The 25,837-nt window shown below is 37.4% G+C and overlaps 1 protein-coding gene across 1 annotated transcript; it reads left to right on the top strand.

Moving 5' to 3' along the window:
• On the top strand, positions 1–25,717 carry Pngl (N-glycanase Pngl). Its single transcript, XM_067087690.1, has 11 exons — positions 1–327; positions 3,676–3,810; positions 4,022–4,183; positions 6,278–6,466; positions 9,178–9,348; positions 12,033–12,163; positions 13,468–13,695; positions 15,540–15,688; positions 21,023–21,298; positions 24,996–25,154; positions 25,337–25,717. The coding sequence occupies exons 1-11, from the start codon at positions 244–246 to the stop codon at positions 25,510–25,512; spliced, it is 1,860 nt and encodes a 619-aa protein (XP_066943791.1). The 5' UTR covers positions 1–243; the 3' UTR covers positions 25,513–25,717.
• Positions 25,718–25,837: the final 120 nt, after the last annotated feature.

Below are 25,837 nucleotides of genomic sequence, written 5' to 3'. Positions count from 1 at the left end.
ACGTTAAAAGAAGAAGAAGAATCCGTGCTACGTTCTCCTTGGTAATATTTTAACCTACCGTCATTATACGGAACTGTGACATCGTGTGCACCACACCGATGAAGAACGCAAGTCAGCTGTTGTTGGCATAAACTCAAAAGTAGATTGCGTATTGTGTGTGAACTTGCTGGACGGGGTGACGTACCAAGAAGCCTCATAAAGGAGAAAAGCTCTGACGTTGTAGAGGAGTTGTGCATCTTCGGAATGGGAGAATTATCAAGTTGTGTCGAGTCCTTACTGGAGAACAATGAAGAATTACTGGAAGGTGCACTTGAAACACTAATTAAGGTAAGGTAGTTTGACCTAAACTACCCTACGTCGGGCTATAAATTTTTTGGTGAATTGAGACGTCATGGACATGGGCAGCGCAGAAGTGGCTTGGCATACTTTAGGGTATTGGGGATCATTAGGCTATGTGTAGGCTGTATTCAGTGTATATGGCCCAAAGCGAAATAAGGAATTTTATTATTATTATTATTATTATTATTATTATTATTATTATTATAATTATAACATAAAACTACAGGTAGGTCTGACCTATTATGGTAGGCCACATAACCTAAACCAGATCATCAACCTTAGTGGAAGTAGCCTGGCTAGCTAGCCTAACTTTGAAAAAGTGCCCGTTATGACTTATGTCTTTTCTGGTGATTTCCTTCTGGCTTGACTTTTTCTACAGTTGGTAATTCTATATATTAGCTCCGCACTTGTTTTTACCTTTTCAACTGGTTTTTTCTACACTTTTAGGGGTTCTGACACTGGCGGTGCATATGTTTGTTGTCGGCCAAATGGAATGTCCCTTCGCCGTGTTTAGTACTGGCCTGGGCGGGTGTACCCATACGTTAACAAGTTATTGCACTTGCTGGACGGGATATGAACGGTTCGAAACAGATGTACCCGTGCTCTGTCTTGTGAAGATCGCGTATGGAAACCCCTTGTTGGATGGACTTCGGGGGTTAACTACAGGTTAATTACACTCGAGCGCCAAAAATTAAAGGTAAATTCATAATTAGCAACCAAAAAACTGTAGAAAAAGTCAAGTTGTAGTGCCGTCAGCGACGCAGAGCTACCCTATAGTTCTACCCTACAGTTTTTTGGTTGCTAATATGGATTTACCTTCAATTTTTGTTGCACAAATGTAATTAACCTGTAATTAACCCCTGTTTCTCCTTCAATGAATTCCTTGACAACTCTACTGAACTGTTGATTGGGTTGCAGTGGGTTTACATTTAGGTGACAGATTTAGAAAGAAGTGGCTCCTCCATTGCAGCTGGTGCTAGGGCACAATACCCAATGGTTACACTCTGACGCTGTTTATGGAAGTCCTGGCTCAGTAGTGCGCCAGATCACAGATCCTTCATTAAACTAAGACATGGTAACAGATAAGTCTGTCCATTGAGATGGAGAGTGAGGTTTACAATGATGACCTTGAGAGTTTTGTGTAATGACTTCTGCACTTAAGTGAAGTCCTCACCTGATAGAATCACCTGCAGATTAAATTCCCCTGCAAAATCCTAATCTGCTTAACTACTGTCACTGTAAGAATCAACAAGTGCACTTAACTTCTGTCCATTGATTGTTGTTGAGATGGTCACTTGATAGAGGCTCTGGGGGAAGGTGATACCAGTGACTGCTGCAAGTGATGGGCAGCCAAGTGGAGTCAAATACTATAGCTGTTTTAGTCGTGCATGCATATAATTTAGACTTCCATCCCTTAGCAAAATAACCTTTCCTGATGCCGTTATTGCAGGTGGCCCTGCATGCTGGACAGTTAGTACATCTGTGGTATGGCCCACCACAAAAACAACACCCTTTGTAGAGGGAGCAACTGTCAGTGTTTGCTTCTTGGAAATAGTTGTATCATAACCCTGCGATGTATCCTTTGTGACACTTACCAGATCATCCGATGCTGTCTGTGACTGGTCAGTGGTTACCACAGCAGCAGTTTATACTCTTGTTGGGGTCAAAGGGGTGAGCACTGGCATTATGCTAGGCTAAGTCTGAAGAATAAGCTTAATCATAAGCTACCTGTAGATGTAGAGTCTTGTTTTCTAGAAGATGCTAGAAAATCATAGAAGTCATCAAAATACTCACCAGGTTTTTGCTGCCGTGTTGCAAGTAAATTTTATGCAAGTTGTTCATTAGGGGTCTTTACATACAGTTTCTCCAGTGTAGCAATGGTGGTTTCAAAATCTGCACATTCATTGATATGCTCATAGAAATTTTGGGTCATGCAATTCGCTAGTGTTCTGAGTTGTCTGATATGGCAGGCCTGTCCCCACGCTCTTCATTGAAGTTGAAAAATGTCCTTCCTTTGCCAGTGCTGCAGCTCCATCACTGCTGTAGGGGAGTTGGGGTCCAAGTCCAGGTGGGCTGGCTTCAGTATTTTCTCCATTGTTGAAATGAATAGATTGTTGTGACAATAAAAGGCTTGGCTACTGCTACCCAAGCTTCATTCAGCTCAAACACAAGTTGGCCTGCAATAAAAAAAACCTCATAGCATTATTGCAGGGGTTGTAAGACTTCAGTTGTTGTATTGGTGACTTTTACACCAAGTCCTATAAGTGGATTGTATTCCATAATTTTGTCCTTCATATTGTGTAGGCTGAAACATTTTGCTAAATTTCTGCGTATTATACACACATTTTATTTCTACCTTATATACTCAAAGAAGGGACTTTATTTACTCTCTCTTTAGTTGAGAAAACACTGCCATCATTACTACTTTTATGCCTGTGGGGCCACATCTCCCAAACTTCATAGGAATTATACCTAAAACATTTAAAAAATGTAGAGACAATATCACAAGCTGCCAATGGCAAGTTTCTTACGCTAGTATTACTAGCATTATACTGTGCTGTTGCATTTGTGTGGAAGTTGAGTGTGGTGTCAAAGATTGCACCCAGGTGAGCAAAATTAATAATCAGATATTGCAAATGCCATGATTTTAAAGAGTTAATACTTTGTCATTACATTATTATACATATACTGAATGTGCTTCAGTGATAGAGTACAGCATTTACTTTAACATCTGAATATAATTATTTAGTATTCTTATCAGATCTTAATGTAAATGGTAAAAATGGTTTCTATAAAAAATTAAAGTATTGATTGCCTATGGTTTTTTGGATTTCATGTATGAATGTTGTTGCTGTGGTACAAGTTTACAGTTAAAGCCTATCATTGTTCAGCCTCCCAGCTTCACATATGGAAACCAAAAATTGAGAAAAGTATTGTACCTCTAAGAGGGTAAGAGGATACTTTTATATACCTTTCAAGTGTAATTTTACCACAAGAAGTAGCCTCATTTGTAGTTCAGTACATATGGGTTTTCTGATAATGGTTTAGAGTGCAGTTGTAAGTCTTACAAAGAAAACTGATTTTGTTTATATGGAAATATTTTTTTTTTAAGTTGTGATGTTATTGTAGACATTATTTATTCAACTTCAGACTTACTTTGTATAACATCAGTGATTGAAGCTGTAAAAGCAAAAAGATTTTAAAGATTATTCTTTCTACATCATTCCTTTTAATCTTGCTATACAATATTTACATGATGACTTGTTCCTCTGGTGTATTTTGTAACTTCAGAGTAGTTATTAGGCTTGTTTTCCTGAGTAACTTTTTCTTTTACAGATTGCTGACAATATCTTGAATGAGCCAACGAGTGAAAAGTACCGGAGTGTCAAACTGAATAACAAAGTCATTATGAAGAAATTGATTCCTGCCATAGGTGCCCTTGAAATTCTTTTCCTAATGGGGTTTGAAGAGGTATTTGTTCAATACTGTATCATTACTGTACATGACCCTTTGTGAAGTAGTGGAAATATCTGTGATAAGAAAATGAATAAGAGAGTAAGGTTTTCTTTTTTACTTTATTAATGTTAGAAGTTGTATTAATGTTGAAAGTTTTTGTAAATGGAGGATGTGAAGCCTGGTTACTTGAACTTCGTAAGAGTTTGGACTGCACTGAACTTTTCAGGGTGAAGACAGACTGATCCTGCCACAAGATAATTCCCTTGACAATGTGAAGCAGTATCGTCAACAATTACTGCAGCTTAAAGAAAAAAGGGAAAAGTCAGTAAATAAAGGAAAATCATCTGCTCAGGCCTGTTCAGCAGCCACTGTTTCATCTGCGTTAATTGTACGTATATATGGTTTACTAACAGAGGGTTTGAAAATTAGCAGTATGTTTCAGCTTTTGTTTTTGTAGAGAAGATTTTAGACATTCAGGTTCCATGTTGAAGTTATGACAAATTTTTTAGTTTTGTAGGTTTAATGTGCTCTTAAGTGTAAGCATTTGCTATGAAATGCATTTACATATCATGGAAAAAATCATCCATTTATCTGACCAATTGCTGTTAGGCATAAAGTAAGATGTGTGATACTCTCACCTTTAGTGGCAGTAGGCATGTATGAATCTTCAGATGTTGTTTGGTTATCATCTTTGGCACTAGAGATCTAGCTGATAGAGGTTAGGGCACTTGATTTTGTTTCTTCCTTATTGCAAATGAAGGTAGGATATAATGATTGTGTTGTATATAAACAGTGAATGGTGTGTCAGCTGTGAGGTCCTGGAAAGCTTGCTTATCATAAAAAACAGCCCTTAATTCCAGCTGGTTGATGGGGCCTAGCTGTCTCCCAGTCACCTATGTAGTTGATAGCTTACATGAATTGGAGTTTGTTTCAAAAAGGTTACCTATCCTCTGGAGTGAAAGCCAACTCATACCAAAGACAGTTTGAAGATCAGTATTGTTGCTGGAATTTGAGTCAAGTTCATACCTCTTATTTGATGACTGGGATAACTTTTAAGACAACCCAAACCTTCATGGGTGCACTTGATGGACAAAATGCTCCCAATATGCAGAATGTAACTGAGGGACAAAATCCACCCAGTGAACTGCAGCTTTATATGTTGTTTTGTTGTTTATCATATCAGTAGTTTTAACTTTCTCAGAAATCTTATGACTAATATCCTGAATGAACAGATTGTTCCAGTAAACCCAATAGGAAATTTACCAAATGGACAACATACCTAATACTGTATGCCAAATGGGTATAGTTAGTCATTTGGCCATACAGTATTTAACCCACTGATTATATTTCATATAAAGAGTATAATTTGTTTATGGGGTACATTTAGCCCTTATTTGTATATTAGGTACATTTTAACAATTTTGTTTCTTAACATGCTTTCAAGTGTTTTGTATATGGCATGTTTATAATATTCATGACTTGAAAATTCCTTGCAACTAAAATACTATTTTGGTTATCATTGCTGATTTTTAGCTTGGCTGCACAGTAGTGTAGAAGAACATTTTCTATAGTCCCAGTATGGTGTGGAGTCAGCCTAAACATAAAAAAAAAAAATCATAAGGTCACTGAAAATTATGATGGTTTACACTGTACTATCTATCTGCATAATTTTTCCCCAAAGATGTAACCATTGCCAGGGTTTTTTGTACAAAATGAAAGGACAAAGTCAGCATTAAGATGAATGATAGCGCCAGCATTAAGATGTTTCTTTTATGTTTTAGCTTATTTGTTATACTGTTATGATCGTATATGCCTACTACTTGCATGCATCACTTGCTTTGGGTATTTAAAACTCAGGATAGGGTTCTTGTATTGCATGATAGAATAATAGATGTTGAAAGTTCACCGTGTTACTGTTTCTTTGCAAAGTGGAAGATTTTTAAAATTTGGTCATATTGTATATCAAGTGAAAGGTTTCAATAAATAGATTAAGAAAATTGTCAACTCACCCCTTCCTGTCAGGAGGTGGTGGTGTCATTGGGGTAAAAATGCACATTTTATCATTTGACATTTGAAGTAGGAGGTGGTGTGTGTAGGTTATGGAAATGGTGGAATTAGGTCAGTTAGGTCAAAATGGAAATTTTAAAAATGTATTTCATGGGTGTTGGTTGTTTAAAATAATACTTGATTATAAGCAAATACTTTCTCTGCTTGTGAGTTTAAAGGTGACTAGCAAATGTTTTGTGTAACTGTATATATTGTATTCAGTTTACCTTCACATGTGGAAAAGAGGATTCCTTTTATTATTTTGATAAGCAAAAGTTTTTGAAGATTTTTTGTAGTTACAGGGGGATGTACTTGTGCATACAAACATTACCATATACAGCACTGTATTTCATATCTAACTCAAGTTGCTGTTTTATTTTTAGGTAGAAAGCTATTGTTTAATTCAAAGTAAATCAAAGTATTTTTACCATTTCAGGGTAAGGAAATAGAATTCAGGTTTAGATTAATGCAAGAATTTGAAAGAGTGCTTATCTACGAAAGTCCAGCAATCCAAGAAAAGGCCCGCCAAGTTCTTCCCACCCAGGAGCTTCATGAAATAGCAAGGAAGAGACTAGCAGTGATTAACAAAGATCTGCCACAAAATGAGAAACCATTAGATTTTCAGGTAAATTTGTAGACATTCTGGAAATGAGACACTTTATTGATGACTGATTTTTCAATTTCATAAATTTATCAAAAGCAGAAACAGAATTATTTTTTGAATAAAACTCATCAATTTACAATTTTATATTGTGTTCAACACCCCAGAGGCACACTCCAAGAAGAAAAAGATTGGTTCCACCTTTCTAACCATGCACTGGGAACACTCAGTGCCCCTAGTGATAAAATAATTCCCTTTGGTGTCTGAAATAACTTCAAAAATGCCTGAACTTGCTGCAGAAAAATGGAGGCTGCTCACTTCTTTTATAGACTGTATTATAAAAGTAATGTTTTTAAAAAATATCTTGTTTAATGTGAGTGAAAGGAATCAGAAAATCTTGCACGTAACAAGAGGTGATGTGGTAAATTGAAACCTCGATAAAAAGGTCATTGGTTGTAATTTTTCAAGGCTAATAAGATGAAATTAAATAGCAGATAAATACCCAGTCATAAAGCACAAAGCCAGTACTCCAGGATTTAGCTCACTGATCCAGTTAAACTGTTTAATAATAATGCAGTGCTTTTAAAGAAATGGATCATAAGGAGCCCATCCTTTCATGTATTAATAAATTAACCGGCAGCAACCACAGTGCAAAATGAAGCACAGTAACACCTCGATCTTAAACGCTTTAAGTAACTTACCTGGTAATTACATTGCTGTAGTTTTCTACTCTGGGAAGGAGAGGAACAATCCTTGAAAGATGGTTCAATTTGTTTTCTGCCGTCCTAGAGCTCACACAGTTGTAGGAATGCAGCTTGGTTTTTTGGAATTTGTCTTGTTAGCTTCTCTTTTCGGTTAAGTATTCTAATTGATTGCCTTCGGCACTAATTTTATGTTGTTTATCAACTTATTTTTGATTATTCTGGTTTTTTTGGGTCAACCAGCTTTTTTCTGTTAACAAGAATTGCCAATCGGCGTTTGCATAGTTCGGCAGTTGCTTATGAAAATCACTGTTAGGCTAATTGTCCTTCGGAAATTTTTTTTTTTTTTTCCTCAGTGATTATTAACTTTTGTAATTTTTTGTCTAGTTTTTGATTATGTCAGACTCTAGCTCATCCAGTTTTCGGTACTGCAGCAAAGACTGCAATACCAGGTTAACAAAAGCTTCATATGACGCTCATACCACTTGTTCTTCTTGCAGAGATCATGTCTGTTCAATCAATCTAACTTGTAATGAGTGTGTAGGTTGGGATGAGAAGACATGGAAAAACTTAGCTTCTCATCATTCTAAGCTAGAAGGAGATAGAAAGAGGAAAGTGGCCACTAGAGCTGAGAGTAAATATTTAGATATTAGCTCAACTTCCCAAACCGGTGAGTCTGGATGCACCCTCTGATTTCTAATGTGTCTTTTGCTCCAAGCCCTCCTGTTCCTCCCTCATCTGGCTCCCTTGTTCCCGAACCGTATCGCTTTCGCCAGTCTTGAGAGCAAGTTTGACCAGAAGCTTGGTCTGATGGTAAGTACAGTGACACAACTCAGGGAATCAGTGCAGTTTTTTGATGAATGAATATAGTGATAAAAGTCCCAGTAAAGTGATTGTGGAGGAAGTGGCTCCCCATCCTGCTGACTCTCCCAGGCAGAGGTCACTGCCAGACTCCCCTAAACTTGGGAGGAGGTATACTGGAGGCCCAAGGGAGGTTGGTGGGAGCTATACATGGCTAGTCATCCCCTCAGTCTAGCCTGTTGTTGCCCAGGCTGTGACAGAAGGCTGTTGGAGAGACATCTCAGATGTCCACCATCTCTCCTTGAGCCCAGGAACTCCTAACCCTGATTCGAGGCATCATTGGCATTTCTCAAAGAACTATTGCCCCTTAAAGAGGCATCCTTCTGCTCAGGAAAAATCTCCTATCCCTTGCAAAAGACTGAAAGAACGTCCCTGAAGCCCTCAAACTTCTTGCAGCTTCTGGGATAGCCCTGAGCGGCTTATCTCCGCTCAGCCATCTCCTGACCGCCAGTATCTGGCGCCCAGACTCCATTCTTCATCGTCAAAGCCAGTGACATCCAAGCGCCCTGTAGCGCCCGAGCATCATTTGGCTCCTGATCTTCTGTTATCCCAAAAGCGGCCAGTAGCGCCCAGGCACCCATCAGCCGGGTGCCCAGCTCCTGCTGTCCACTTGGCGCCAACTCCGGATACATGCACGGCGCCGATTCTCTCTCATCAGGCTTCTTCTGTGACACAAGAGGAGTTAGACCCTCCTCAGGAACCAATTCAGCGCCAACTGAATAGTATTTTGGACATTTTGAAGACACCTCTTCCATCAAGGACTTCCAATGACCCTTCGACTTTGCAGTCATCATGGGAAGAAGAGGAGACAGTTCAAGATTCTTCTCTGTCGGCATATGTTGCTCTCTTGAAGTTTTTCCTTGTGGCATTTCTCTCAAGTTGATGTAACAGGAGAGCTGGTATAAGAAAATAAGACTGTCAATGGTTAATGGTTTAGTATGATAAATGTCTTTTATTTTAAAAATATCTTATTTCCTTAGTCAGGATGCTAATATTTTTAACTGATGATGCAGTAGCATGTTGTGTACTTTTTAGTGTGTCTTTATGTTTGTTGTTTGTTTTTATGTAAGGTCAAGATATATAAAAATGTAAGATTTTATACTGAAGAATCAGGAAACTGAGTGCTGAATCACAGAATCACATTTTTAATTATACACTTTTTTAAATTTTTAGGATTGTGTGTTACTGGCACTTTTAGAGTGGTTTAAAACAAAGTTTTTCAAGTGGTTTGATGCTCCTACGTGTCCTCAGTGCCAAAAGAAAATGAAGGCCTCAGATGTTCTCTCACCAACGCAGGAAGACTTAATGTGGGGTGGAGAAAGAGTTGAAGGCTATTCATGCCAGGTAAATTTTAATTGTCTTCCACAGTCTTATAGAAGACGTGTTGCTAATGTGAATTTTGTCATGTAGTAATGTTGTTTCCATGTCATTTCTGCAATTCAGTACCAATAATTTCATGTCACAGCACTGATGTTTTTAGTAGGATATTTTGTATAATATATGAAATGTCAATAACATTTAGTTTGAAGTTATGGGTACAATTCTTAAAATATGTGTCCATACAGTGGACAAACCTCTTACTGTACTTTTCTTCATGCTATGCATAAGTGCCCATAATGGTGTAGTATTATTTGCCTTTCAGCTATTATATTGAGCCTTCATGCTTCAAGTAATGGCGCTCATTTCATACTTTCTCAGAATTTTTGAAGATTTGCATAAAGTCGATATAATGAATGCTTATTGTTCCAACGTGAATTCGAACCTACGCTTTCATAGATAGAGTTGCTCGCGCTGAGCACACTTTTGGCTGCCACTGAATCATCTCAAAAGCAAAATCCTAACAAGTAGATATACTGTCCATTGTCTGGCCATTTTCAGCCATTTTCTCAACACGTTTTAATCAAGTTTTTCTCAGAGATGATTGATTGAAATTCAATGAAACTTTTTAATTATACTAGACCACCTGTGACCCAAAAGTGTAATTTTTTGGTTACCTCACTTGTATAATAGGCATTGGTGAAGAAATAGCATGCAAAGATTTGAAGCCAACCCTTCAAAAATAAGCTGAAAATCCTGAGTTATATTATAATGGGTTCTTATAGTCAGTTCTTACAATATTAGGGGTCATGAAAATAAGAGTTGTCAAATTCCCAACTTTTTCAGAGAAACATGGGTGTTAAATTCTGTTGTAAACCCTGGTTCAAGGAGGTCTCCTTTAACTTGTGCATATTTTTATCTACAAGACTTAACACAGAAGTTTTTGATATGTTCTAAACCTAATTGGGCCTATAACAGCAGCAGAATAAGTTTAACAGTCCTAGAGGATTTGGGCGTACAAGGTTCATCTTTCACATTCTCATGCTCCGTATCCCTTTCCTTTTGGACGTAGTAGCATGTTGTAACAACATTTACACCATTGATGGCAATTGAAGTGTTGAGTCTTTGATCAGACCAAAGAAATACAACCTTGACCTTACTAAGAAGACCTTGTTACATTTCATGACCCCTTGTTAACCCTCAGAATTTTTGGGTATTATTTAACTGTTTCTCCAAGAGTTTCCCATGGCTTCAAAAACTGTGGCTTAAATATTCTTGATGGAGGAAGAAACCATACCACCCTACATAGTTATTCAGGCTGATGTAAAGAAATGGTTTTTCAACAAAAACCCATTGGTATACTAGAAGTGTCTTCCTTCTGATTTCTGTGGAAGTCTGACACCAAGTGAGAACTTTTTTTTTTTCTGTCAAGTGTATTGGGTATTGTACAGACATACAATAAGGGTAATGTAAAATACAGGTATGGGTTTGTATTGAGAATATCTATTATATTAATTTCCTTGGCTGCCTTTCTGTCTCGGTGTGTGTGTGGCTGCGTGTCTGTGTGTGTGTCCCTCCCCCTCCCCCTCCCCTAATGCTGGTGGTTCATAGTTACCACGTGAGGTTAATTAAACACGTCATAAATTCTAAAGGTCAAACAAGTTATATTTATAAGACGGCTTCATTACTCCAGGATCTTTTGAAGTCGTCTTTAGCTCCTGAAGCATTCCTGGAGAAATGCCCATTGGATTATAATGTCCTCTTGAAGTCTTAAAGACTCCAGGATCATGTGAAGCCTTCTTCAGCTTGAGAACCACCCATTGGATTACAAAGTCTTCTTGAAGACGTCTTCATGACTCCAGGATCCTGTGAAGCCATCTTCAGCTCCTGAAGAACTCCTGGATAAGCACCCATTGGATTATGGTGGCTTCCTGAAGAAGTCTCCAAGACTCCAGCTGTCTTCTTCTCCTCCTGCTGCAGCCTTGCAAATCTCGAAGTGTGCATTCAAACAAACAAACAAACATTTCATAGAGAAATCCAGAATCTGTCTTTGGAGTTATAATGCCCAGAAATCCAATGGGCGTTTCTCCAGGAATGCTTCAGGAGCTGGAGACATCTATTCACTACTCCAGGATCCTTTTGAAGTTATCTTCAGCTCTTGAAGACATCTTCAAGAAGACTTTAATCCAATGGGTTGTCCTCCAGTTGAAGAAGGCTTCACATGATCCTGGAGTCTTTAAGACTTCAAGAGGACATTATAATCCAATGGGCATTTCTCCAGGAATGCTTCAGGAGCTGAAGGTGACTTCAAAGGATCCTGGAGTGGTGAAGACATCTTAAAAATATAACTTACTTGACCTTTAGAATTTATGAAGTGTTTAATTAACCTCATGTGCTAACTATGAACCACCTGCATTATGAAGATCACAGTAAATACTACTCCTGTTATACAACTTCAATATTAAATTACATCAGAACTTTAACAAGAAACTAGCAAATGTGAGCGATAACAAGCATCTGCTAGTTTTTTTAAATATATTGATGTGAATGTGCTATTTTTGTGACTTTATTCTTCGTTGCACAAAATTTTACATGTATATTTGAATACTCTTAATTCACTTGACAATACAACAAACCCACTAAAACAATACTCTGCACCAGATTACTTTAGATTGACTTACCATTATTCTTACATAATGTAATTTTTATAGCTGTGTGGTACAAAGGATCGTTTTGTCCGATATAATCATCCTGCCAAATTGTTAGAGACTAGGCAAGGACGTTGTGGAGAGTGGGCAAACTGCTTTACTCTCTTGTGCCGCACTTTGGGCATGGATGCCAGGTATGTTGTCCCTTGTTTTAATTAAGTGGTTTATAGCAAAATTCCTTTCTATAAGTAGTGAAATGTTTGAATTATGTGTATATACTGTAGTATGTACAGTAATGTTGCATATTTAATTGCATTATAAGCAGGAAGTTTCACTTGGAAATAGCTGATAAGACAAACCTTTTTGGGAACTTAAACTGCTTGGCTGACACCATATGTACTCATTCACAGATGACATAAAGGGGGTGGACCAACAGATGCTATTAATTGGTTCATAGCAGGCTTACTGCATGAATATCTGATTGTAGCCCTTCTCTGGCCCACCAGCAGTAAGTAGACATATGCTCCTTCCCCAAGGCACTGAGGTGAGGTATGAAGTTTATTATGGTATATGCTTGGAATGATAACAGGTATACTGAAACCAGATAGCTGGTTTTTCCCTGTTCCTACCATACCAGTGGTGAGTAGACATGTTTAATTCTCCTCCCATAAGGCATGGAGAACTAGTATACATCATCTTATCTCTTATTTCCAGGCAAAATTACCTGCTTACAATGCAAACTTCATGTGTGCCTTTTGGAAAAAGAATTAAATATGTCTACTCTCTGCTGGGCCAGGGAGTTGGTAAAACCATAGGTACAGGTATAGGCTTTCTGTGATTAGACTAAATGACACAGCCTGTCTGGTTCTGTTCGTTTTGTCCTGTGAATGAGTGGTAAAGATATGTACTTCACCTCAATGCTTTCAGGAAGGAAAATTAAATATGTCTTATTCTTTGTCAGTACAGGAGGGAGGGGCTAAAACTGCAGGTATGGGTGCAACAGCCCTGCTATGATTCCAAGTATATGCTTTTGCATATCTGGTTCTGTTCCTTTTACTCCATCTGTTAATAAGTGGATATAGCATTTTCATGGAAAAACACAGTTTAGTCTTTGAAATCCCCAAAGAGATTTGTTTTTTCTACTCAGTGAGATTACCTACTTGTAATGCTTACTTCACCTCAGTGGCTTTGGGGAGGAGAATTAAATATATCCACTCATGCTGGTAAAGTGAAGAGAGGTTAAAAGCTGAAGCCTGGGTGCAGTAGGCCAATATGATCCAAACTTGTGGAGTAGCATATCAGGAACCTTTCCTTTTATTCTTGTTTCTGAGGGGATGCGTGTGTAGTGTTGGCTTAGTAAAACACAGGTCAGCAGTTTCAGTCTCCAAAAGTAGGCTTTCTTATCATTCATTTCATTCCTATGAAAAAGATATGTAACATTTACTATACAAAAGACATTATTTTTAGATTTGGTACTCTTACAGAGCTTTATTTACAGATATGTACTTGATCACACAGACCATGTTTGGACGGAAGTGTTTTCACAATCGCAGAATCGCTGGCTTCATGCTGATTCCTGTGAAAACAAAATGGATCAACCACTTTTATATGAGAGTGGTTGGGGTAAGAAGCTAACTTACGTCATAGCATTTTCAAAGGATGAAATTGTAGATGTCACATGGCGCTACACATCAAACCCTAAAGATGTTCTTAAGAGAAGAAGAGAGTAAGTTAAACGGTGTTCATTGTTCTTTTGTTGTACATCTCCATACAGATCTTTCTCTACAGTGAGATGTAATTGCATGTTGTGTCAATTTTCAGACTTCATCAAATGCCAGTTAAGTTAGCTTTAATTGATTGTTTATAGCAGTGGTTAGTCACTGCTAGAATTGATGTTATGTATTTCTGCTTATTTCTCAAGTTGGCAAATGTATTAGCCCCTCCTGTGCTGGTCTGCATTCAACAGTTTTTACCTTGTGTTCTTTATTTTTATTTTAATTGTGGGTATTTTTATTTGTATTGAATTATACAAACTGTGACAATGAAAATGGATTAGATTTAGAAAAGTTGTGACCACTGAATGTTAAGATTGATGACTAGTTTACAGTGGAAAAATAATTGAGAGGTTTTGGATATGTGATGAGGAGGGATTAGAAACAAGACAGTCAGAGAAGTATTAGATATGGAAGAAGTAGGACAAAGACTTGTAGGAAGACCTCAGAGATCATGGAGAAAGGGGACAGGTGAAGAATAGATCTGATGAGAGCTCATGCAGAAAGCACACGGGATGGAGAAGTGTAGATAGAATTCATTTTATGTCTGACAGCCCCTTGAAGGGTAAAGCTGATGTAAAAATGGTTATGAAGGTGATGATTGCAGCGCTTAATTCAACTTATCTTTTACTTGATTTATGCGACTGCTAGGTTTGAAGCAGCTGTAGTTGGTAGGGTGATTTAATATTTTCTAAGTATTGATTTTTCTCTTCTTACTGACGGAGAAAGTAGACCATTAAAAATGGATAGTGATAGCAAGCTACCACAGAATGGGGAAAAATAGCTAGAGTACTGTATTACTCCATTTATCTGCTATTCTCTATAAAGTAGATGTGCTTATGATCAGACATTAGACTCGATTTTGTTATGCTTTTAATCTTTATTTTCTTTCTTACTTTGTCAGACATTAGGTGACTATTTTTATGTTCTTCATCTTAAATTTGACTGGTGAATGATAAAATTACTCCTGGAAGCTTTGTTAGCAAAGTACTGATTCTGTTTTGATTTGTAAGTGTATGCATGGCTTATCCAAATTTTCTGGCGTAAGTAACTTATATGCATTTTTCATTGGTCATTTAATGATTGTAAATGCTGTAAGCCAGTCATTATATTGATGTGAATGATAATGCCCAGAGATCTTTAAATTGTTACATGTCTTCAAATTAACTACATATAATACTATGTTTTATATAAATAGAGTTTTCTTATAAACTGATTAATCATGTAAATGCCTATCATTGCTATCTACTATGCTTGTAAGGTCACCAGTCATTTGTTTATCAGAGAGAAGATGAAGGGTAGCTCACTACATACATATTCTTGATATTTAATAGTAAAAGTGAGGTGAGCTTGTGTGAAACAATGGAAATAAAAAATAACCTTGTTGGTTGTTAATATGCACCTGCAGTAAAAAAAAACAAACAAAAACAGTACAAAATCAATTCCTTCTGACTTACAGCCAGTTTACAATATAAAAAGAGAGAGAGAGAGAGAGAGAGAAACTTTATTTTATGTATTTCATTGCCATTTAAGTAGTAATTAAATTTATAACCTAACCACTCGGTGATCTGGTAAAATCACTAATATGGCACCCTACTTGTCCCAGTGATGCCAGGTTAATGATTAAGTACCAGTACTGTATATACTTTCCTTTTGTGATACTGCATATACAAGAATAAAAACTGGAAGCTCATGTAGCATACAGATTTCTTTAAAATCCCGAGAAATTTATTGAATGATTGGTCATCATACAGTACAGAGAAATTACTGAAAGATATGACAAAATGAATTTCAACAGTTGCAGGGAAGCATGGCTTGTATCCACCATTTTAGAGATAAACAAGCAACGCCAAGCAGCTTTTCCAGATGCCAAAAGACGTTTTCTAGAACATCGCCTTGTTAATGAAGTTGCTGAGTTTTTCAAACCACAACGTGCCACCAAAAAATGTAAGTTATTTGAGAACATTTTGTAGTTTTTAACTAGACAAGGATCCAGCACATGAATGTAACCTTTGTAATAAATTTTTATATTTACAAAGTGGTTGCCAAGTACTGTATTAGTGGTCAAAGGCCCCTTAAGTGCCAACCTGGTTAATTTTTTCTCATCTTTGTAACCCACCATGGTGTAAAGTAGATTACAGGTACAGGTATTTTGAAGATTTTTTGTTTTTGAAATTATTTCTCTTTATAACCCTAGAGTTGATAATGCAGATCTTTCTCTTTCACTGTATTTTCACAGATATCCCTGGTTTTATTAAGAGTTTTTAGCCGTGAAAATTTTCATATGAATGTAAAATTATATTATACAGTCAGACCCCAGTATCTGCTGATGTCTGCTTATCCAATTACCTGCAGTTAGCCACAGGGAAAAAATCCATAATTTTTTCATTATTCTTTGTCATATATGACCAATAATAGTTATTATAAGAAGTACTAGGATTTATATAAGTATAAACAGATTGACTAATGTGCATTTTGCACTACCTAAGTAATCGTAAATTGTTCATTTGTTGAAAATTTTTTCTTTCACGTACTGTGCTGTTTTAAGAAATACTGTATCCATAATTTTTCATTCTTTGCAGTGTATAACTAATAATAGTTATTATAAGAAGTATTGGGGTTTATATGGGCACAAACTATTACATATGGTGTTTGCAATTAGCTGCAGTTACAGGGATCCAGAGGGGTCCATGGAACATATTACCCGTGAATAATGGGATCCCACTATGTTACTCAAAGATGGTATATCTCAAAATGTGTAATCCCAGTTTAAGGATTTCTCCAAATTTAGTAGTGAACAAAGTTTGATTTATGATACCTGCACAGCAGGGACTGTATAAAAGATATAAAAGAAAAAAAATTACTCTGATTAATGTACAGGTAGTCCTTGAGTTATGATGGTTTGAATTGCGATATTTTGAAGTTACAGTGGCGGTAATGGTTACAATATTTTCGATGTTACAATGACGATACCGATATGACAAAAATTTTAAATCTTGCGCGATGGGCTCGGGCAGCAGGGTATGGTACGATACGTTGCCCCAAGAAGCTGGGATATGTGAATCGCTCTCCTGACCTATCCCTCATTTGCACTCGCTATGCACAGATTAAGTTGGTTCGTTGTTAGTGTGTGATTTTTTCCATTTTGAACTATTTAAAACACAAATTTGTGTAAGAAAAGCATGTCTTCCAAACGTCCAAGTGAAAATCTTGCTAGTGGCATGACGAAGAAGAGGCATTCCATCACTTTAGAGCAGAAAATGAAAATTATCAACCAGCATGCCACGGGAAAGGCAGTCATGGCCATAGCACTTGACGAGCATCTGTCACAGTCAACGGTATCCATAATCATTAAAGACGAAACAGATAATGGATGCTGTAAAGACATCCACTTCAATTCATTCCACGATTATAACAAAGAAGAGATCAGGGCCATTGGAAGAAATGCAGCAGTTACTGGTCATGTGGATGGAGGACCAGATACAAAAGCATATGCCACTCAGTTTCTTGACCATTCAAACAAAGGCGCGCTTGCTTTGCGAGGAACTGAAGAAAAACTACAATGATACCCACATCAAAGATTTTGTAGCAAGTCATGGCTGATTTCAGCTTTTCAAAACCTGCCACAATTTTCATTGTGTGAAAATTAGTGGTGAAACGGCAAGCGTTGATGCAGAAGGAGCTGCTAAATGGATGCTTTGCATAAGATCATTGTTGATGAAGGGTACTTGCCAAATCAAATCTTCAGTGCCAACGAAACAGGGTTGTATTGGAAGTGGATGCCTGAGCAGTCCTACATCCACAAAGAGGCAAAAATGATGCCTGGGTTTAAGGCATACAAAGATCAGTTGACTCTTCTGCTTGGGGGAAATGTGGCTAGGTATAAACTCAAGCCATTCATGATTTATCACTCTGCAAATCTGAGGCTATTAGCTAGAATCAGCATACATACAGTTCCTTTGCATTACCAGCATAATAATAAAGCATGGGTGACTGCACTGCTATTTGAAGACTGGTTTGTGCACCGATTTATTCCAGAAATGAAGGAATATTGTAGTGTTGTCCTCCAGAATTCTGCTGATTCTTGACAATGCTTCTGGCCACCCTCAGCACAGAGATATCAATGAGAACGTAAAAGTTGTGTTTCTGCCACCAAACAGCTTCTCTCATACATCCCATGGATCAAGGCGCCTTGGCTACGTTTAAGGCTTATTATCCTCGAAACATGTTTGCTGAGGCTGTTGAGGCTACGGATAATGGGGAGAAATACCATTCTGAACATCGGAAAGGGGTGGAAGTAGGTAAAGAAAGAATGTATGACTGGGATTTGGAAAAATCTGCTAAAAGTGTATGTGAACTCATTTAAAGGTTTTAATAAGGATGGAGCAGTTGTGGAAATTAATAAAAAGACTGTATCACTTGGGTAAAGTTAGATTTAGAACTTGAAGAGGAAGATATCCAAGAGCTCAAAGACATACAAGATGTAGAGCTAACGACAGACTTAATTGAGCTTGCAGAGAGAGAAAAAGAGCAGAAGAGGAAGAAAAAATTGAAGATGAGCCAGAGCAAAAGTTTACGACAAAGACAATGGCAGAGGCATTTGCCTCAGTTGAACTTGGTATGAAACTGTTTAGTAAAATGGATATGAATTTTGAATGATTTGCTAAAGTTGAGACAGGGCTTCAAGACGTTCTTGCATGTTACAGAGTCATTTACAAAGAACGAAAAAATGCACTGTGCAAGCTACAATGGATGCCTTCCTTAAGAAAACGACTCCAGTGCCATCTCCTTCCACCACATTTGAGCCTCAACCCTCTACACCTCGTTAATTAACAGCCAAAGAAATAACAGCTGAAGATGAGTAAATTGATGAACCTGCTGCCTTACCATTGCCATCCTCCTCTTCTGATATTTACTAGTTCAACATAGCCATCAACAGCCTGACACCGTTCAAGTATGCCGATGATGGACCAAATCTTGAGTACAGTACACGTCTGATTCTTGTTTGTGTTATGCAGTTTCTCTGCTTGTACTGTATTATCAAAAGTCAATCTGCATTGAACTTCCAGAATTAGCTGATATTAATAATTAAAAAAAAAGAATTAACAGTACTGTACTGTAAAGTACAGTACCATATATGTATAGAGTATACTGTATACTGTAGGCTAGGCTACTGTATATGTATAGATTATACTGTATAGTGTAGGCTAGGCTGCCTCCGACTTAGGATATTTTTGACTAACGATGGGTCCATTGTAACTAGGGGACTAACTGATACTCCACAGATAGACGTTGCGTTTGATGTAAGCCGGATTTTGGCATAAATCAGTTTGCAATACCATATGTAGATATATATGAGCCACCCCATAGCCAGACTTTGTTTACGCACAGCCTACTGTTGTCTTATTGCCCTGAATACATTTTTATACAATAACTTTCTCATCAGTTGTTATTATATTTTATTTTGTTTTACTTAAAATTTAGTTGTGTTTCCTTACCATGAATTTTACCAAGTATTGCATCATTCATGGGGCCATAGACTGGGCTGTCATAGTTTGCCATTTTTAACAACATAAAAACTTATTATTTGAAATGAATCTTATCTACTATTCTTTTAAACTTAGCTTATATCTTTGCTCCTTTAGGTGTGATTGGTATTCAGAATAAATAAAATAATGCTTGGCTGACCTGCAAGGACTCTCTCCCTCATCACCTGTTTCCCACTAGGTGGCAATGGAACATTTGCATTCTTGTGAGAACTCATGACATTCTTGTCAGAGTTCATGCCATGTCCATGTCCATACGGTGTGAATCGGTAGTAATAGTTTTGACTATTTCTGGCCGATTTTCTCATGTAAGGTATTGTGCTTGTTTTGTTTTTGCATTGTCATCTACAGCAAGCAGAGGTAGAAGCGTTAGGCTGAATAGGAATGAGCATTGTGTAAACCGAATGTTTCAGTTGTGTATGACAGTCTCACTGTTTCTCGCCGATAGATTACTTAAACAGTTCATTAGGTCTGGCCATAAACCTACTCCTCCTCCTCCTCCCTTTGTTCTGCCTTTATATGCTTCATATATGGTTCAGGAGAAAATGATAGGTAAATTAAGGCATATTCTTCTTTTAACGCTTAGACATTTGACCATATATATTATTGATGAAGAAAATGATAGGTAAATTAAGGCATATTCTTCTTTTAACGCTTAGACATTTGACCATATTATTGATGAAGATCGCAGCTCATCCCATAGTGACTAACTTTCTTAGGTTTTCCTTCGAGAGAGTTGTCAGAGCCTTTGTCTGTAGTCCACTCTTTGGACTGCCCTGCATCAGTTGGTCTTTTCTGCTAACAGGAAACAAGGCATGTCTCGGGGCCAAGCCCTGTGCACTTTGCCACCTTTCTCTCAACTGTCTTCCAGCTCAAGTTGACACGTTCTGTGAAGTATTTATGAGGTAGAGTTTAGCTCTCATGTTAACTGGCTCACCTGTTATCTTTTTTTGAAGAGAGTGATAGTGATGTGTATGAACTGGTGGAGTTATCTTGGGATTATAGACAGTATTACATTGACTTCAGTAGTTTCTGAGCTGAGCATCAATACTTCTGTTGTTAATCATTTGCTTGCCCTGTATTTCATTATTTCTTCCATTTCTGACGTTAATCCTCCCTTTCTTACTCATTTCCTCCCTTATCACCTTGCATTTGTCACCATTTGACGATTGGGTGAATTTTCCGTGAATATTGTGTACTGCATATATGTTCTATAGAGAAATCTGTAAATAGGTGAGTCCGCAAATTGTGAGAATGCGAACATGGGTGGTTTACTGTATAGTATTCCTTTATGTTTAAAGAAATAATTTTTATAGTTATGTTTCAGTAATAAAGTCAAGTCTTTTTTGTTTTCTGTTATCTGGTTACAGTTATCTCGACGAAAACTCATCTGTAGAAATGGTATCTCAAAATTATCTGGGATGACAGATCATGAGGGAGGGTAATAAAATTTTATGCCTGGTGACTGAGCATGACATAAGCTCTTAAAATTATTTGTAAACCCATCAGAGAATTTTTTAAGCTATAATACTTGAGGATATATTTATTTGAATGTTAAACTGTCTAAAAATATTGTCAACCAAAAATTGATTGTTTTTTTACCATATGGGTTTGGTGATTGGGGTGCAAAAAATGACTCGCCCCTCTCAAAAAATATGGAGATATGTTGTAAGCATTTAGTTAAGTGGTTTATGGCATATTTTTTGCATTCCTGAGAAGTTGATTTTCATTACAGCTGAAATGGGCGGGAGGATTTCAGGTTCCTTAGCTTGGCGTTTAGCAAGAGGAGAAACCCAGTGTGAAGAGAACCCAAGCTATGTATTCAAGATAACCCCAGAGGAACACGCAGAGAAAGAGTTTCTTGTTAAATATTCGTGTGCCAGAAATGAATATGTCAGAGTAACGTCTGCAGGGGAGACTAAAAAAGGCTGGGAAAATGGCATTCATTCATCGAAAAACATTTTTAGAAAGGAGGAAACAGACTGGCAGATGGTATACCTAGCAAGGACAGGTAAGTAATTCTCTTCTAAAAAAAATCCTGAAACAATATATGTGACAAAGTACAAAGTTTTCTCTTAGGTAGACATTTGGCTTTCATATTTTATAAAACACTTTGTTTTTTCTGTGGACTCAGAATTCAGACCTGTATCATCATTTACCACCCCTGTAGGATGGTACCAGTTACAGTGTTTTGGGATTAAATCATAAACAGTAGTGATAGTATTTTGTTTTACAGGAACTCCTTACTTTTATTTTTCATCTGCCGTCATTATATTTGGTATGCATCCTCCTTTTTTGCCTTGTCACCGTCATGCTCTTGGATTACAAGGTGAGCTTTGTGGGGGCAAAATGGCCAGTTTTGATAGAGACCCATGTCAGTTTCTGTTGGGGTCAGTTTGGCTCTCTTTATATGATGTGTGCCATTTGCTTTTAATTTTTTCCCTTCTCAGTGGTCATGATAATAGTGATTTAAGAAAAAAGGCTGTGAAACCGTTTGATAAGGGTGTTGTCACTTTGGCCTCTGAGTCATCAGCTGTACCTTGTGCTGCTCCTGGTACTTCTTTTGTGGTGGATGCTTTAGCTGTCATTAGACAAGGAGTACGTTTCTTCTGACAAAGTTTCAATCTTGATCCAGCTAGCTCCTATTGCTGATGTTGCTACCTTCTCCGCTGCTTCACCCATCAGAGGGAGTAGAGTACCTTTCTCGGCACTTCATGCAAGTGAGAGTCATCACCACTGATTGCCTTCTTCCTCTTGAATCTGTCTGCTGCCATGAAGGGTCACATGTGTGTGCTCTTTGGCTGCCATTGATGCATTGCCCTTTGTCCACAACCCAAGGGCTTCTTTGCTTGCTTCTGCCCACAAGCTCTCAGGCTCCTCTGGCAGTTCTACATGTTTGCATTTATTGCCAGCAATACTCTTTCCTCCAGCCTCTCTTGCCAGTGTTCTTCTACAGGTACTCCTCTACCTACTCTTGAGCCCCCTGTCTAGCTCTTGGTTCTTCACCAATTGCTAGTCAATCTAGGGCATCTTTTGTTTCATCCATTAAGATGAGAACCCCACCTTATGCAGTGTGGAAGAAATTTTAAAAGATATAAAAGGTCATTTACTCCTAGTCCTCCATCAGTATTAAAAGTGAAATGTCATAATTTTACAGACAAAAGTGAAAAATGCTTTAGCTAAACACTGTGCAAGTGTATCTCATAGGTCAGACACTTCTCCAGGATACCCATACAGGCTCAGGAAAGATCAAATACCATTTGAACTTTACACCAGCAAAGAAAGATTCTTACAGTCTTCCATTTACCAGAAGAGTTAGATTCAGCCCTAGCAACATGCACTGACACAACTTCCAGCCTTGACAAAATTCCTTAATGATAACACATGTACCAAAGAGCACAACTTTTCATAATCAGTATTTTTAACACAATATGAAATAGTAGAAGTTACCCAAATGTCTGGAACTTTATCATTTTAGCATTTTTAAACCTGAAACTACCAGATTCTCACTGTCGCTCGCATTTGCTATTCCATCATCATGTCCTCCTCCTCCTTGGAGTCTTCATCATCTACCATGGTCTCCTCCTCCTCCTCAGAGTCTTCATCATCGTCCATGGTCTCTTCCTTCTCCTTGGAGTCTTCATCGTCATCCATGGTCTCCTCCTCCCTGGAGTCTTCATCATCTACCATGGTCTCCTCCTCCTTCTCAGAGTCTTCATCATCTTCCATGGTCTCTTCCTTCTCCTTGGAGTCATCACCATCATCCATGGTCTCCTCCTCCTGGGAGTTTTCTTCATCTTCCATGATCTCCTCCTCCTTGGAGTCTTCATCATCTTCCATGGTCTCCTTCTCCTGAGTCTTCATCATCTTCATGTGGCCTGCCTTTGTGTGTCCCTTGCTCTGCCAGCAGCCAGTCTTTGCTCCCTCTGTTCTTCAGTTTCTGTCACCCACCTCTCTGCTTGTCTTTGCCTGTCTCTTTCCTTAGCTGCCATTGGTGGTTCCAGGCTATCACCACTAGTGCTTGCTGTTGTTTTAGAATTACCTGCTGGGTCCATTTTGAAATGAAAATAACAGAGCACAACCAAAAATCATTTATTATATACTGTTGGGTCACTTAATGTTGAAAATTTTGGGGCAGTAATTAAGATATTATTCTTGAAGACATCTTCACAACTCCAGGATCCTTTGAATCAGTCTTCAGCTCCTGAAGCATTCCTGGAGAAGTGCCCATTGGGTTATAATGTCTTCTTAAATTCTTAAAGACTTCACTTACAGTGAAACATATCACCAGTAACAGTCCAGTTTTTAACCAGCAATGAAACATATCACCAGTAACAGTCCCATTTTTAACCAGCAACATATATTAAGTATTGTACTAGAAACAAACCCTAGGGAGAAATTTGGTCAGAATTTTCAGCAGTTTCAGTTTACCCAATTATTAGAATTTTAGGGACTTGTATATTATTACATTAGATTTTAAATGTTTATTAGATTAAACCCTGTGAATCAGTCCTATGACAGTAGAGATTGTTAACCAAGTGGTGTCTGGTTGAACTATTTATTGATTAATAATAAAATGCAATCACATAACTGTCCATGAAATATTTTTCCATCTTTTTTCATCCTGTCCTGCTATTCCTAGTAAATAAACTGTATGTCTTTGGTCTTGTCTGCAGTGTTATACATGTATTTTTTTTTATTGCTTCTTTCCTGCTATTCACTCCAACCAGTGTTTTTCCTCTTGGCACAGTGAGACTTTCTCCTTGGTGCCCATTGCTCAGTTCTTTGTTCATTACCAAAAGCCTTGGGCTGGCAGAATCTCGTGTTAAATATCGATTGATCACGCAACAAAAAAAATTTCAAAAATATAGTGGATGATTGAGGTGGGAAGCATATTTCATCCAACGCCATCACTAAAATATGCCTGTATTTGTGGTCTCCAATTGTTCCTCAGACATAAAAAATCTCACTAAGAGAAGTAAGAGTAGTTATAACACTGTTCCCCATGAGCCTCGATTAAGCAACACTTCAGTTTTTTGTAGACTGCAGCACCATTTAAAGCTTCACAGAGCCCTCCAATTTGTTTTCTTTGTCAACTCATTGCTGTTATCAATTTGTCATATGGTACTTTTCATTAATTTGAAATTTGAAATTTTTGTGTTGAGTTTAATGATAGAGTGATTATTTAATAATAAGATAGCATTAACTTCTCAATATATACAGTATTGGGTATAATGGTAGTTTATATTTAAATGATAGAAAACAACCAGTGATCTCATGTGTGTAGACAAGATAGAGTAAGGCATCACACTAACAGCTGAACACATCTGGTGTAAGCAATTCAGTGGTGGTGGTGGCCCAGGAAATTTCAGATTGATAGTCCCAAGATATTTCTTGGCCAGGAAAATTTGAAATCTGTGGTGAATTAGTGTAGGAACTGGAGTACATGCTGGTAATTATTAAAGATATACAGTTTGTGTGTGTTATGAAGTTGTATGAAAAATAAAATTTTCCTGAAAAATTTGTTGTGAGAAAAAGAGAATATACCAAAAACTTGAATGGTATATACCCTTCAGTTCTATCATAATTTATAGAACTGGTGTTTACAGTATGTTAAGCATGAAATTATGTGATAATTTCTAACAAATTTCAGTTTATCATTATTTCTATGACCTTCCAATACTAAAAGTTCTTAACAATTTTTTTAGAGGGAAGTGATACTGGAGAAGTAACCTGGCTAATTGACTGGACTGGTACAGGATTGAAACCAAAGTCTATCCTAAGTGTAGTTCACCATACCACTTATGAAGATGGAGTTGTGTCTTGGCAGTTATGCACAGGTGACAAATGTTTTATGGGGAACAAAGGTAAGTTGTAAAAAATGGTTTAAGACACATCTCACTAAAATCTCTCATGGATAAACACTGCCAAATGGCATATTGGAATTATTTCAAGACTGAAAGTTAAATTTTGTTTGTTAATGAGACAGGTCATTGTAATTGCAATAATTTGGATGTTTCATTCTTAAATATTTCTTCTATTATTGCAGAGGGTGTAATAGAAATTTCAGAAAAAGAACTTGAAGACAGTCCCTCAAAACTTGAGATATCAGTAGTGTTGCAGAAGGGGAAAGGAGATTGTGCATGGCAGCATGCACAACTTTTCAGACAAGCCGATAAAGCAACAGAGCAATTTCCTTTCATGATACACATCAAGTACCAGTAGAAGTTGACAGGTTAGGTAATAATTTGGTGACTGGTTTTTATGAAGACATTTTCATGTTTTTTCTACCAAATTTGTCAGTTTGACATTGAAAATTAAATAAAAAGAGATTAATAAGAGTGCTTTATGGATTCTTGACAGAATGATTTTATAATTAGCACAAAAGACATTGAAGGTAATCTTTGTAATGTACAGGATGTTTAACAAATTCTTCCTAGGAGCCTTATTTGGAAGGAAGAGGCATATTTTGGATGAGTCTGGAAGTAACACAAGTTAACTGCAAGGTATGAACACAATTAGTAAAATGAACACCACATAAGCTTCTGTA

This window comes from Macrobrachium rosenbergii, chromosome 44 (genome assembly GCF_040412425.1).
Source record: "Macrobrachium rosenbergii isolate ZJJX-2024 chromosome 44, ASM4041242v1, whole genome shotgun sequence".
NCBI classification, from domain to species: Eukaryota; Metazoa; Arthropoda; class Malacostraca; order Decapoda; family Palaemonidae; genus Macrobrachium; species Macrobrachium rosenbergii.
Note: the sequence above shows the minus strand (reverse complement) of the source record. Positions and strands in the feature narration are given on the sequence as shown.

What these genes read in the sequence shown, in the direction of transcription:
- Pngl (XM_067087690.1), top strand. Translation starts at nt 244, where the DNA reads ATGGGAGAATTATCAAGTTGTGTCGAGTCCTTACTGGAGAACAATGAA. An exon ending in GGTATACCTAGCAAGGACAG is followed by an intron (nt 21,299 to 24,995) that starts GTAAGTAATTCT and finishes CAATTTTTTTAG; the next exon opens with AGGGAAGTGATACTGGAGAA. An exon ending in ATGTTTTATGGGGAACAAAG is followed by an intron (nt 25,155 to 25,336) that starts GTAAGTTGTAAA and finishes CTATTATTGCAG; the next exon opens with AGGGTGTAATAGAAATTTCA.